General features: G+C 46.0%; 1 protein-coding gene across 2 annotated transcripts in view; it reads left to right on the top strand.

Moving 5' to 3' along the window:
- Positions 1-6,786: 6,786 nt before the first annotated feature.
- The window catches only part of LOC102445697 (uncharacterized), a 47,042-nt gene continuing 38,024 nt past the window's right edge, over positions 6,787-15,804 (top strand). The window contains exons 1-3 of one of the 2 annotated variants that reach the window (XM_025190841.3): positions 6,789-6,897; positions 8,173-8,236; positions 12,433-12,522. In XM_025190841.3, coding sequence (XP_025046626.3) covers positions 6,888-6,897; positions 8,173-8,236; positions 12,433-12,522 — 164 coding nt within the window. In that variant the 5' untranslated portion in view covers positions 6,789-6,887. Of the gene's footprint in view, positions 6,898-8,172; positions 8,237-12,432; positions 12,523-15,804 lie in introns of both variants that reach the window. The other variant, XM_006135275.5, reaches the window with a different exon arrangement.

Raw genomic sequence — 15,804 nt, forward strand, 5'->3', positions numbered from 1 at the left:
TACAGATATACCTTAAAATAGATGATATTACAGAGGGAAGACATTGCACTGAGAAACATTTTTAAAATGCATCTGTTCTACAAAGCTAGCAGTTACAATAATCAAAATATATTAATGCAACACCTTATAGATATGGCATTAAAGCCTCTAAGATTTAATATCCATATCATTCCAGCCACACCCTTGAAGGAGAAAACTTGATTTTAGACAGTGAGTGCAAATACTTAGTCTTGTAAAAACCTTCAAATTAGAAAATTAGTTTTCTAAAAATCACACCACCACTGACTACAACATGATGGAAGCTAGATGGCCAAAGAGATTGCATCATAGTGGCATATAAAGTGAGATTTCAAAGTAGGCCTCTAATTCCAGTTTGTCTCAGATCACTAGTAACTGAAAGACATAGGTTGTTTGCACGCAAATTGGTGGTGGGTCTCAATCCAGAAGAAAAACTAAAGTCGGGTTTCTACATCAATAATCTCCGCTAGCTCAGCGGGAAAGCTCAGGATTAGATGTACATAGAATCGGAACTACCCTTTCACACTCTGACTCAGGGCAAAAGAATAATCAAGGGAATATGGGGGTAAGTGACAAACTGCCACTGCCAGTCCTGTATGTGTCCCACTGGCAGACTGAAGATTTCACTTTCCATTGCACCTTTCACAATCTACCATTATGCACAAACTCTGCTAATTTCACTTTTTTTAAAAAAATCGAAGTAAAAGAAAAGTGCTCAAATATACTTGGTTTACCTGAACTTGTGATTCAAATCTGTTTTGTGTTTCTAGAGTGAACCGAAACCTACTAAGTGCCAAGGCCAGCCCTGCAAAGGTATACACTCACACAGAGTCCCACAACCTTCAATGAGGCTTCTCTCACATAGTTCTCTTTGCAGGATATGGTCATGATTATGAATTATAGAGGGAAGCATAGAACAGAATCCTGATCTGTCAAACTCTGGGGCATTTGGGGATGAAACACCACCTTTCTTGGGACGTTTGGGATATGGGCAACACTTCCAAAGTTTGTTTAGTCATCTCAAAAGAATAAGCTGACAGGGCTAACTGAAACAGGCACCAAACTTGCAGTATTCCAGCTACTGTTGGCATATAGTGGTCTAGTGGATGGACTACAGCAACTAGACTCAGGAAACATGTATAGGTTCTATTCTTGGCTCTGTTGGTGACTGCAAGCAAGCCATTTCACCTTTGTGTGTCTCAGTTTCCCCAACTGTAAAACGGACAAAATGACATTGAGGTCCTTTATAAAGCATTTTGAAATCTGTTAATGAAGAGCTATGTACTTATTAGATTTAAAGGGGAGTTCGCGCCTTTTGTCCTTCCTTATGAAGTATAAAGAAGTTGAAAGGTGATTCTTTTCAAATGCAAATTCATAAAGAAAAAAATGAAAATAGGTAGAGAAGGGGGAAGCAAAAAATAATGAAGGTGTAGAATCCATGGTTTCCCACTATATCAAACTTTGGAATATCAAGTACAATGTCCTGCCTTTTAGAAAACTGTGGACCATGATGCTAGACCATTAACAATCAGAACCAAAACCCCACACACTATTTCCTATTTACTAGTGATGTGACAAACCCTCGGTAATACCTTCTCCAATTTCTATAATTGGTTTACTTCCTAGTGTTACAAATAAACTGTAAGACATTAGACAGCACATTAAAGTTCTTTCAGTTTTGATTTGTATATTTGAGAGCCTTTTGCATGCAGCTGCCCTCATTTTCGTGCCTCTCCCACATAATAGGCAAGTGCGACTGGTGAACCATGGAAAATAAAACCATGGAAAATCACGAAAAACCATTAAAGCTCGTGATACCATCTACATGTTTAGTTAGTCTATAAAGTGCTACCAGACCCGTTTTTGTTTATTAAATTTCGTACAGACTAACTCGGCTACCCCCTGAAGCAGCATGAAAAGTAGCCAGAGAACACACTAGCCTTTGAAACTGCCCAGACTCTCAAATGAAAGAGACCCAGCCAGCCCATAAGGAAACGCTCCCGCCCACAGCCACAGTTTGCCCCGCGTACACAAACACCAAAGCATCCTCCAGAGGTGTCACCACTAGGCAGGCGGTCGCTTGATCCTTTGTCCCCTCTTCCCCCCTCCCCAACGAGCCACGTGAACTGATGCTTCCCGCCCCGCGCAGGAAACAGCTTGTGCCTCCTCCAGCCAACCTACCCCGTGCGTCTCCTCCCCGCCCACCAAACTCGCTCTGGGTCTCCACGCCCCAGAACAAGCACAGCCGCCCAGGCTCCCCGCCACTCACCTGGAGGCGCCCCGGGAGGAGAACTCGGGCCAAGGCTTCGTGCAGGGCTGCTGTGCAGGGCGAGGACTGGTATCCCGCTCGCTATGGCCCGCCCAGAGTGGCTCCTTGCCCGTGGTCATGGCATACGACACAGCAAATAGGGCTACTGCTCCCAGCTCTCCCGCCGCTCCCCAGAGCCACCCCGCGAAGAGGGGCGGGAGAGCTTCATTGCAATCAAAATAGCTAAAAGGCGCGGTGGGGAAACACAGCGGCGGGTGCGAACGCGAGCACAGCGGGGCGATGCCGGAGTGACCGCGCGGGGGCAACTTTAACTCAGCCACCTGTGCAGCGGCGGGCTCTTCAGTTACCAGCACGCCTGCTTTTTCCATTGCACCCCCGCGCCTGCCCTTCCGGCACACTTAACGAGCACCGCCTGGCTCTTGTGAGTGCTCAGCGGGCAGCCCCGTGGCCTTGCCTTATTCACTGCACACCCCCGGGCAGCGAGGCAACCCGCTTGGGGAGCCTAGTCCCCAGCCCTGCCTCTCCTGCACCCGGAGCCCCGCCCCGTGCCGCTGGCCCTGCCCCCATGCTAACGGCCCCCCGGGCAGCACAGCCCCACTCCTGTACCCCAAAGTGCCGGGCCGGGCAGCCCCAGCTTCCCCAGGCACTTAGCAAGAGAGCTGGGCAGCACAGACTGAGCTTCCCCGACAAGGGCGTTCGTGGCTCAGGCGGAGGAAACCGCCAGCCTGGCCCCTCCCACAGAGCGCCCGCTGTAGGCGAATTGGCGGCGGCGTGTTGCTGCCCGCAGCGCCCAACCTCCCTGTGCTGTGGGGGGCTCGGGCCACGGCGCCGCCCCGCTCCCCGGTGCTGCGGGGATGCAGAGGCGCGTGCCTGCTTTCCCCTCCCTGTGGTAGGGGCGGGGCTGCCTCCCCCAGCCGCAGCCGCATCGCCCCCGTGCTCCCAGCAAGCAGCCCCTCGCCTCCCTCCAAGCCTCCAGCGCTGGGCAGGTGTCACAGCCAAACTGGCGCCAGGACAGGGGGTGGCACAGATGGAGCGGCCACTGCAGCCGGCGGACAGAGGAGTGTGGCCCTGGAGATGCACCACAGGCCGCACCTCTGGCACCAAAACAGACAGGAGGGGTCTAGAGCATAAGCAGGGCCTGGGCTGAGGGGATCATGTAGCAGGTCATCCCCTATGACTCCCCTCACCAGTCACCTTTGCTTTTTAGTGTGCAATTTCAGAGACCTTCAACCTGATTTATAAGAGCACTTAGCACTTATATAACACTCATATGTCCAAAGCTCATTGACTACAGTTGCAGCTGTGCGCGCTCAGGGCTTCTACAAATCAGCCCCTAGTTGTCTAAATTTGAGCACTCAAAGTGAGGAACATCCAGTTAGTGACTATCTGTGAAAAGTTTAGTGTCCCTGACTTGCCCAAGGGAAGCTGCAGGGATAAACACTGTTTTTAGATGGGCAAATCCTATTCTCCTGCTACAGCCGAAGAACTGAAGGAGCTGGTCAGCTTTTCCTCCCCAAGCCCAAAAGGAGTTATATCCCCCTGATTATTGTAGGGGCCTATGCCCCAGCCCAGCAGAATGGGCACTGGGTATAACAGACCAGGGAAGGTGGTGAGTTGAAGGGGGGCTAGCAATGACTCACCCCAATGTGGACAGAATAGGCAAGCAGGGGCTCTTCCTATCTGCAGGGCTAATCAAGGCTTTTCCTTTTATGGGGGGGAAGGGGGTGGATCTTCAGGGCTCCAGCACGTGGGAGCAGGTCCTTGGGCAGAAGGGGCAGGTGCCTGCTAATGTGTGGCATACGCCATGCTCATCACAAATACCATTTTTAAACAGAACACATTTAAGATCACCTGCAAAAATCCTTAGTCCAAACACTGGCACCTTCCTGACTATTTTATAGTCAGAGATTGGAACTATGCTAGCATCCATAATACACAACTATGAGAGAGACTGATCACTGTTTGACAGACCATCGATTAATAAGATTAATCACGTACTGCAGTTTGCTCCAAACGGTCTGAGAAATTCTCTAAAATGCCTGACAATATCAGTGACATTCAAGAGCACTGGACTCAACTTAAAAATACCATTCACAACACATGTGCTGAAACCATAGGATATCCCACTCATCAGCATCAAGACTTGTTTGATGAAAATCCTAGTATTAATTCATCAGAAAAGAAATACATTTTGTAATTAGCAAAATGATTCCTCTTAGACAGTGGTGCTCAACCTTTTTTCATTCGCAATCCTCCCCCCTCCCCCCCAAAAAAAACCCACACCAGGAACATTTTCTTGCAGCCCCTTTAATTTCAAATTCCGGTCTGCTCCCCTGCCGCATGTACACCGAGCCAGGAAAAGGTCAGCCGGCCGCTGCAACCTCCCAGGAGGACAGCCGCGACCCCCGACCCACGGATTATGCACCACTGCTCTAAGAAATAAACATGAGGCTTATCACCTGCTTAAAGCCAAAATTCAAAGGAGCATGCATGACTTCAAAAACAAGTGGACGGTCTCTGAGATCCAGGGTTTAATAGGCCAGGATGATGATAAACTTCCTTCAAGCAACGAACGCTACATATGGGCCAAGTTCCAAAGGCCTAACTCCCTTACATTCCCAGGATAGCTCCAACCTGCCCAAGGACAATGTAACCATTAAAAACACTGGAAGTAACACTTTGAGTGCCTGCTAAAGGACAAAATCCATGGTCTCTGAAGACACCATTGGCTACGCCTACACTGGCATGATTTTCCAGAAATGCTTTTAACGGAAAAGTTTTCCGTTAAAAGCATTTTCGGAAAAGCGCGTCTCAATTGGCAGGACGCTTTTCCGCAAAAGCACTTTTTGCAGAAAAGCATCCAAGGCCAATCTAGACACGCTTTTCCGCAAAAAAGTCCCAATCGCCATTTTCGCGATCGGGGCTTTTTTGCGGAAAACAGTACTGTGCTGTCTACACTGGCCCTTTTGCACAAAAGTTTTTCGGAAAAATACTTTTGCCCGAACGGGAGCAGCATAGTATTTCCAGAAAATCACTGACGATCTTACATGAGATCGTCAGTGCTTTTCCGGAAATTCAAGCGGCCAGTGTAGACAGCTGGCAAGTTTTTCCGGAAAAGCGGCTGATTTTCCGGAAAAACTTGCCAGTCTAGACACAGCACATTGAGTTTATTCCACAATCATTTCTGAGGAACCAGCAGAGGGGAAAATTGAGAATACGGGAGACAGTTGCCAGGCTCTCAGTTCCTGTGTCTTATCCCCCAACATCCGGGGGAAGCGCCTGAAGGCAGAGTCCTGCTTAGCCCTACAGCTCTGCAATGGAGCATGGTCAGTGCAGATGGAATCTTCAGAGAATGTATCTGTCAAATTCTATAACAAGTCTTTGCTGAGCATGTGAAAACTGAGATTTTTCAGAAATTTATAAATTGGCCAAATTTGATTAGTTTTTCCTGGGACCAGCAAAAGGTACATCGTAGGCACAAATGCTACGCCACCTCAAGCCCACACCAAAGCAGGAGAGCACCAGAGCTCCTCTATGACATGGCTGTAAAACTTATTTAAACATGAAAAAGAAAAAATGTATTTTTCCCTAAATCTCATGCTATGAAAGAGCAAAACCATTTTTGCTGAAACTTTCCCCAAAAATCTGGGCACATGTACAGGAAATTTCCGCCTGAATGGTTACATTTGGCAAAGGAAAGAGGGTCTTATCATGGGAAGTGATGGACAACCTCATGACCAGGCAACACTGTCAGCTTTGCCCATAATACAGGAGAAGAGCTAAATAAACATCACACTGTCAATAGCTATGTTGCCAGCTCTTGTGATTTTTATTGCAAGTTTTGCAACATTCTGTGTTTTTTCTTAAAATACTAGACCCTGAAGTCCTGTGATTGCAGGAGAATTTCAGCTTTCATATACAACTTTTCTAGCCCTTATGGCTGCAGATAACCCTAAATATTCTAAAACCACTAGGCAAATGAAAAGATCTCCCCCCCCCCCCAGCATCTTTTTAAAATGTCATGTGATTTTTAATCCAAATCTGTGATGTTGGGGTATCTGATTTTTTTTTGAATACTAGGGAATAACGCATTAGCCTCATCAAACTGCCAAGCAAAAGCTGGTTTACAATTTACCTCCCATCCTTAAAGACAATCATAGATGGAAAAGCCTCAAATCATACAATGCAGGATTATTGATGCTCCTTTGGCAGTTGATTTTCTCTATAACCTTCTTATTTTTAATATTTTTACTAATGCTGTCTTACAGTGCCAGCTGATCAATATCATCCACGGTTAAAGGGAAACAATAACATTTTCCTCCCCAATCTATCACAGCAGCCACCTACAGCCTTTGGAAATCCTATAACTCTTGGATCCGGTAAAGCAAGCCCCCAGTGGCCAGTCTAGTGCAGCACCACCGGCCCTAAGGCAGCTGTCCCACCTCCACTGCAGAAATGAATCTGCGCCAGTAAACTGTTTCTATAGCAGCAGCAAAGCTGGAAAACAGAGCTGGGCAGAGGTAGCACAAGTTTCCAACCTCCCAAGGCTTCTAGGCTGATATTCTTCTGCTCTGCTCCTCCTGAATGATACATGTAGGAGATGCAGCCTGGTAAGTCCCAAAGCCCAGCAATGCTGCTTGTATGCCTGTGAATAACCAGTGTGTCACCAGTGCTGGGGGGGGGGGGAGAATCTGGGGGAGGACTGTCCTTGAGACTAGGCTATAATGAAAATACTGCTCTGATAGAGGCAAGTTACAAAGGAGAGCATTTGGCCATTTTACTTTATTTTCAGACAAAAATGGGCTGTGGCATAGAATAAAAATGCCTCCTCCTCTCCCCCCACTGTACTCAAACTAGGGATGTTAAAATGTGTGTAATCAGCTAATCGAGTAGACGATGGAATTTCCATCAACTACTCGATTATTCAATAAGGAAGGAAACTGCAGAGGCGCCGCAGGGTTAGCTCCTGGCCCTGGGAGGTAACCCCGCTGTGGCTCTGCCTTTTAAATGTATTAAGAGCAGTCAGGCTCTTAATATATTTAAAAAGCAGAGGCACAGCGTCTGGGACCAGGCACAAGCTGGAAATCAGTTGATTCCCGGCTTACGCCTGGTCCCCCACTACACATCTGCCTCCCCTGCCCTCCCAGACGGTGCTGGGAAGAACCTGCTTTTAAGCTGGCTCCCCCCAGCCTCGGCTTCTGCTCCCTCCCTTGCTGCCTTTCTCTCAGAGGCAGCAAGGGAGGGGGGAGGAAGCAACTAGTCGAGTCACTACCTGACTACCCGATAAGCATGTCTACTTAATGTTTCACTTTACTATGTATATGAATTGGAGTGTGCATTAGCAATATTTAGGATGCTTGAGTTTTAAGAAATTTTCTTCTCTAAATACAAATTCTTACTCAAAGCCACCCCAAACTGTCTCTTTTTAAAATAAAATATGTGAATTTCAGTGAAACAAGTGCTTGGTATTAATCACAATTAAAGATAGTCTTATTTCTGAATATCTGTGACAAAGACAACAGAGTGAGTCAAAACTGTCAACAAGGTTAAAAAAACCATTGTTCAGAAACCTAGAAGGTGTATATTATAATAACACAGCATAGTCAAACATAAGACCAAAAAAACCCCACAGGGTGAGAAGAAAGAATGTCAGCCCAATTCTGCTCGCCTTGTTCATGTGCATAATACTATTACAATATTGCAATCAGTAGGATTAGATCCATGGACAAGGTGATCAGAATTTAACACTTCAAGATGTATCTAATCATGAGGAAAATTGATTCCATGCATCAAACCTTTGAATTTTAAAGATTATGTTAAATATCTGCATCAATGATATAGTCTAGTGTATATAACTGAGTGTACTGCGTCATCTTTAATTCCAGAAAAGTCAAAGGAATTCACTACTTCTAAAATGACTCACGCACACAACTTGGCACCTAGTTTCAAGTGAGTAGAAAAGCATAACAACATCCCTTAGGGATTTTCTGTGAACTCTATTTCAAAAAGGTACTTAGTGAAGACTTGGATGGACAGCACTGAATTATAGTCTGATTATAGTCTGAATTATAGTCCTACTGCTGGAGCCCAACTGGTTCTTAACTTGTATAGATCTCTGACTTTTTGTACACAATAAAGCTACTAACAACTCTTCCCCAAATTAAACTACTTTTTAAAATTGCTTTCCTGGCATATGAGAAGTTTAGAATCCCTTAGTGTCTCGTTTAACAGGTTATTATTTAGATCATCTCAAAAGTGTGTTAAATGGCTTGTTAGTGTAGACAAATGTCAGAGTCCATGTCCCAAAGAATTTACAGTCAGACAATGTATAAAAGGAGAAGGAGACAGTATAGAAGTTAGGTAACAAGCTACAGACTAACAGTTTCATTTTGCAGCACTCTGGCCCTGATCTAACAAGGCACTTAATTTTAAATACAATTAATTCCATTTGACTCAGTAGGACTATTCACTTAAGTGCTTTGCTGGGTTGAGGCCAGAGCAAAGATGTTAAGCTTTCCCCTTTCCCCCCCAATTTTCTAAGGTCAGGTCTCTCATATACCCCCCTCTGAGAGGGTAACAATTTATCTATGATTAGATTGCCACGTCTTACTAAATAAAGTGCACTGTCCATCATTGCAGGGTTTTTCCTCACATACACCCTGATGAAAACTTGTGTGCCATTAGGAGTATGTGTACTGCAGTTTGAAAACCACTGATAAAAGATATGCAGTCACTCACTTGGTCACTGCAGTATCCAGCCAGAGGGAAGGCAGTAGAAGAAAGTGTAGGAGAGGAAGACATACCTCATGCAGCAAAGTCATTAGGAAAATGGTATTGCATTGTGAGAGCTGCTGTTGTGTTTGCAAGAGAATCCCAGAGGACCCAAGGTAGTGAGGCATTTATGGTGTTTTAAATGTATCACTTCTCCACATAGCCTATCACAAAACTAGATTTTTTTTCTTTTTAAGGAAGCTTGAAATTCCCTGTTTCTGGGCAAACTGGATTATTATAGTTAACAGTGCTAACTCATTGCTGCTCATTAAAAGAGGGATAAAAAAAGAACAGCTTCATTTAATAGCCTCAGATTTCACTTTTGTATCATTTTAGAATACTTCAGACCAGTAGAAATGTTTCCATGATTTAAATTCCAGTGGAAATAGCATTTCTTTAAGCTAACCCAGTCACAGGTGATTTGTGGTAGCACATGGGAGGTCCCTGTCCTCCTGCCAAAATCTTAAATTGCTAAAGGGGGTGCCTCCTCATACCCTCTCCATGTGGCCTTCTCTGCACCTCCTCTCTTCACAGGCACAAGTTGCCTATTCTTGTAATGCATGCAGCCCTGCCATCAGAGTACTGTGATAATGTATAAATACTAAAACTGGCTAGAAATACCACTGAGACGGATTTGTTCCTTTGGGGGTCTAACAGAAGCATAATGCTTAAAAATATATGTTTTAATATTAAAAATGAAAGAACATACAGTGGAGTTAACAAAATGAGCCAGGAGTTGGACTATTTCGCTCCCTTTGTCTGAGAAGCATGCAAAGGGGGCCTTGAGAAACTGTGGGAGAACTTCCTTGAATATCCCCTCCCAGGAAAGGAGTTAAGGCCCTGTGAAGTTTGGTGGAGCCATGTATCCACTGCCCTGATACACTATAGTCTCTCCTACCCCTTGCTAACCCAGCTCTGCTAAGAACATTTATACCCTTCCACACCCGCACATTTATATCCCCTTCACTCATAGGGCTGGAGCTTAGGGCCTCAGCTATTTAGCAAATAAAAGTTTTAGGGCTCGATTATGAAAACTTCAGGGCCATAAAGGAGCCATAACTGTCCTGGGGAGAATTTCCCAATGTCAGCAGTGACGCAGGACTGTCATAAATGCCCCTCCTCACACAGCAATGTGAGAAGTACTGAGACACAAACACAGAAAGAGACAAAAAGAGAGAGAGAGAGAGAGAGAGACTGTCTGACAGGAATTTCTGGGCTGCTTCACAGCCCTACTATAAATTAGAGCAGCTTATAAGCTGCTAAAACATGTTTGTGCCTATAGTGGCCCCCATAGCAGGCCTGTATCCAAGGAGAAGGAAGGTGCAAAAGATACATGAAATCACCCTCACCCAGCCCTACTCCCAGAGTCCCAGGCTGCACCTGCAGAGCTATGGCACAGCTGCAAAGCAGTGCTTCATTGTTTAAGCTGCAGCTGTGGTGACTGGATAGACACAGAGGCAATCAATAGTGTGAAATGGGAGGTAGAGAAGTCCCAAGAGGTAGAGAGACAACTGCCAGAACAACCCTTGTGGGCGGGGCTTAAGGGCAAGGAGATGAGAACATGCCTGACGTGATTCAGAAGACTGAGCACAGCTGAGAGAACACCCTGTCCTGGAGATCACAACTTCCAAATAGCAGCCAAGGCTCAGCACAGCATTCAAACTAGGGATGTCAACATATAGACTACTACACAATTAACCAATAAGCCTGGGCTTAATCAATTAATCCTGTCAACTATGTGCTCCCCATTCTTGCTGCCTCTCTATCAGAGGCAGCAAGGAGAGGACAGGGAAGGTGGGAGTCAGCTTTTAAGCCAGTTCCCCATGACCACCAGATCCCAAGGAGCTGCTTGCCTCCGCCCCCCCCCCCCCCCCCCCCGGGGCCAGGGCAGGTGGAGTTGGTACATGCAGAAAGCTGGCTTTCAAGTTGGCTGCCTGCACATATCAGCTCTTATCAGCTGCTTGCTTCCCTCCCCCCCCCCCCCCACACACACACTGCTGCCTATCCGACACCAGCACAATGAGGGAAGGGGGACAGGCAGGCACCAATACATGTGGGGAGCAGGCTTCTACTTGCCACCCCACACTGCTGCCTCTGATGCAGGGGTGGGGCCAGGAGTGCACTGACTGCCGGCCTGTCCCGGGGACTATCGAATAATTGTGTAACCACTAAAATTTGATGTGGTTACATAATCAATTGCTAACTAACATCCCCAATTCAAACTGTTAATGCTGGACGTGGCACATGATTTTAAAAGCTATGACAAGGCACAAAATGAGACATACAAAAACCCAGTAGAGGAAGCACCTTGACACAGATCATGGATTTAAACCCCCTTCTGTGTAGGACATTGACTGATTGAGCTCCTGCAGTTAGCAAGCCACCACTGAGGACGTGTGGGAACTCCAAGTTGCTGTAGGATTGGCTTTTACGTCTACACTGCAATTAGATGTCCTTGACTAGCCCATGCCAGCTGACTGGGTCTCACTGGGCTCAGGCTCTTGGAGCTGTTTAACTGTGGTGTACATGCTCAGACTCAAATTGGAGCCCAGGCTCTAGGGCCCCTGAGGAGGGAACCCAACCAGCTGGCAAGGATCAGTTAGTTATTTGTTTTTAATTATGGAATAGACATATCCTCAGAGAAACTGGCCTGAATGCTGGTGCCAATCACCTTTTGAATTTGGATAATGGGGGGGAGAGGGTGTCATTAATTTGGTTTTTCATCTAAGATAGGAAAATGTTTATTTGAAAATAAATCAGTGAAGATGGATCTCAAAAATACACGGTCTATTTATGCTATAAATATTGAAGTGTCTTAAAGTCAAACAGTTAACTTAGACTGGAAGTTACAGTCAGTGTAGAATCGGAAGCTCTTATCTACTGAAGTCAGAACTAAAAGAAAAATAATGTGCTTGCTCATAGATCCCGTGTTTTTCTGTCCCGGCCACTGAAAACTTGTGTATCAAGGAGAAGATAAAATAAACTAAGGCTTTGCTGTAAAAATGATCTGTTCCATCTGTAGCTCAAGGCTTACTACAAATAAAAATAAAAACAACTAAACCAGAACAAAACATAGGCATGTAGCCATCTTTGACTTTGATTATATTGCCATCCGAAGGCCCATTACTTGGTAGCAGGAGCCAGTAAGACGAAAGCAGAAGATGAGATTCCACACCTACCTCTTGGTTTTTATAACAGATTTATTTGCCACTGCTTTCATAAATGTAACAGTCACTTTAAGAGGGGCTCAGGTTGATTTTCAAGGGAGCAGCAACTACAATTGCCACTGTGGGTTTAGTATCTGGAGGATGCTCTGTGGGGGAGAAGGGGGGAGAAGCGCTCTCTCGCTTTTGTTTTTCTTTCTCTCTGTGCAGACAAATAGACACACTGAGTTCAATTGAGGCAGAGTACATAAAGAACCTACAGAAAGAAGTCTACCTACTGGAACTCGAGACATCGTTTCTATATCCTTTAAATAATATAAGTTTGGGTGTTGTTAAACAGCTGTTGATTCTCTGACAGAATACCATATTGCATCTGATATATAATTACAGAAAGTTGCAGCATGCGTTTGGGAAACTGTAGATAATTCTCCTGCTAGAAAACCCCCCCAACATAGCTGAATCATTTTATTTATTGTAGGACACAAAAACAATTCCTTTTGTGTGGTGGTTGTCTGGAACATGTACATGAATTCCCTTATTTTGGGAGAATACAGGCCTCATGGGCATGCTGTTATCTTAGTTTGAGAGAAAACTGAATTCTACAGAGAATTCTACACCACTGGGGATGGAGTATAGCAGAGACTGAGACAGCCCCTCTCTGACTGAACTTTTGTCTTGGATACAAAGTTTACTTGCCTGTTTAGGGACTATGGTCTATATTACAAATTTAAATTGATGCAAGGCAATTTATATCAACCTAGCTGTGTCTGTGTCTACACTTAAATTGGTCACCCACTATTGTAAGCTCCCCATTATACTGACATCATAACACCATCACCCAAAGCAGCACAGCGTCATGGCTGATGTACTTAAGCGTATAACTTGCCCATGCAGAAACTGTTAGTTAGGGTTGACATAACTGTCCTCCAGCAGCTATCCCACAATGCCCCACCCTGGCTGCTTTGGTCCCTACAGTGAACTCCAGTGCCTAGGAGGGGTCACAGAGTAGATGCCCTCTTCCTCCTCACCTTTAAAGTTGTGCACATTATTTAAATTCTTTTTTCTGGTTGCCTGGCTTCGTGAGCACATCTCACAGCTCTCTGTTGTTGAGTGCAACTGGCCAGCTGATCCATGTCAGCAACATACTTCAGATGCACTCTTGCATGAAGTAGATAGAAGATACTGGATCTCCTGTGCCTATGAGGAAAGAGGATACAGCTATGAAACAGATGTAGAAACATTGACATCTACAAGCAGGTTGCTCAGGGGAAAGGGTATGACAGGGACTAGCAGCAATGCCACATGAAAGCGAGGACCTGTGGCTGACATACTTGAAGGCCAGACACACCAAAAATTGATCCACTGCGGAGTCACAGACATGCTGCTTTTACATGCCAGGTAGTCTACAATTATCTGCTGAAAGTTTCTAAGGATGGCTGCCCGATTTCTTCTTCTGTGGTCAGGCACTTTCCCATAACACTTAGTTACTTCAGCAGGCAGTATTGCAGTACCCAGATAAGCAGCAAACGGGCAGTTGGTGCCCAGCTTCATGAGCAAGGGGTCATCCGGGTCCCCTAGGATTACTCCGATCATTTCAAGGACCAGCCCACACTGATGGTGGCAAAGTGTCCCCACTAATCCAATCCACCAGTACTTGCATAACCATAGAGAAGCAGTCTTTCTTTGGTGATTTGGGGCCAAAATAGAGGTACACGCTCCATCACAGTTTGGGAATCCCATTGCTGCAAAGCCATCCACTCTGTCCTTCATGTTGCCAAGAGTCGCAGTCTTGCATAACAGGAGGTGATTAATGGCCCTGCACACTTGCATCACAACACCAGGTGGATTTCCCAATTCCAAGTTGATGCCTGACCGATCAGGAACAATCTAGCATTGCAAGTTTCCACAGCGTAATCACCATTTGCTTCTCCACTGGCAGGGCAGCTCTCATTTTGGTGTCACTGCACTGGAGAGTTGGGGCAAGCTCAGCCCACGTATCCAGGAACAAGGTCTTGTACAGCTAAAATTTCTGCCACCACTTCTTGTTCCAAAGCTCCATTATGATGGGTTCCCACTTAAGTGCTTGTTTCTTGGCCTAGACGAGCAGCAGCCACAGCTGCTTCATGACTAGGGCAAAGATTAGTCACAGGTATTTTACAAGTCATGGACAGGGCACGGGCGGTAAACAAAATTCACAGCCTATGACCGGTCCGTGCTCTGAGGAGGGGACTCTAGGCGTGTTGCAGGTGTCCTGGGGCAGGGGGTAGCTCAGGCACTGCTGGTGATTTTGGTCGGCAGTGTGCAGCCCAAGACTGCCACTAGTGCTCTGGGACCCAAGACCACCATCACTGCTGCTCTGGAATGAGTGGGGATGTGGTCGCCTGCTACCGTCATTGGATCTCTGGGTGGAGGAGAGGCATGCAGTGGCCCTAGACTGCCCTTAGTAGTACTGGCTGCTGCAGAAGTCACAGAGGTCCCCAACAGTCATGGAATCCGAGACCAAGTCACAGCCTCATCTTTGAACACCACCACCAACCTGGAACCGGTTCTCGCCATATCCCACGTCAATCTGTCCTCCAGAGAACTGGAACATTCCCCACTCAATCAGTCCTCCTGTGGCTCTACAAATATTCCAGTGCATACCTCCTGTGCTTGCAATGCTCCTCACGATGACAGTGCAGAACTGGGCAGGCTCCATAATTCTGTCAGAGATTGAGGAGAGCAGAGTGCACCATCCAAGTTTGTGAGCTTTTGGGGAAAAGGTGCAAAAATTATAGGATACTGTTCATATTATAGGATGGAGACAGTTGCAAACTGGCAAGTTGATCCCATGCTCTTTGTCACCCCTGCATGATTAGTGTCATCCCCATCATGTACTGCCAAAGCTTCCCAAAGACAGTGCCCTGGAAACAGTGCCAACTCACACAGTGGATGCCTACGCATGGTTCACTACACTGCAGCAAGCCAAGCACACCTGATGACTACACACATCATCAACACAAGGAGCCACGTACAAATGCACACAAGCAATATGCTAACTGAAATGGCTGCATGCCGATGTAACTTGAGGTGACATACACTTGGGCTGTGTCTAGACTGGCCAGTTTTTCCGGAAAATCTGTCACTTTTCCAGAAAACTTGCCAGCTGTCTCCACTGGCTGCTTGAATTTCCGCAAAAGCACTGACTTCCTACGGTAAGAAATCAGTGCTTCTTGTGGAAATACTATTCTGCTCCCGTTCAGGCAAAAGTCCCTTTTGCGCAAAGCTTTTGCGCAAAAGGGCCAGTGTAGACAGCTCAGATTTGTTTTCCGTAAAAAAGCCCCGATCGCGAAAATGGTGATCGGGTCTTTTTTGCGGAAAACCGTGTCTAGATTGGCACGGACGCTTTTCCGCAAAAAGTGCTTTTGCGGAAAAGCATCTGTGCCAATCTAGCCGCTCTGTTCCGAAAATGCTTTTAACGGAAAACTTTTCTGTTAAAAGCATTTCCGGGAAATCATGCCAATCTAGACGCAGCCTTGTAGTGTAGACACAGCCTATGAAATGAATGATTATGTCACTTCTCCCCACTCCCTACCAGGATTC

Source organism: Pelodiscus sinensis, chromosome 2 (genome assembly GCF_052426305.1).
Source record: "Pelodiscus sinensis isolate ZL-2025 chromosome 2, ASM5242630v1, whole genome shotgun sequence".
In the NCBI taxonomy this organism is placed as follows: Eukaryota; Metazoa; Chordata; order Testudines; family Trionychidae; genus Pelodiscus; species Pelodiscus sinensis.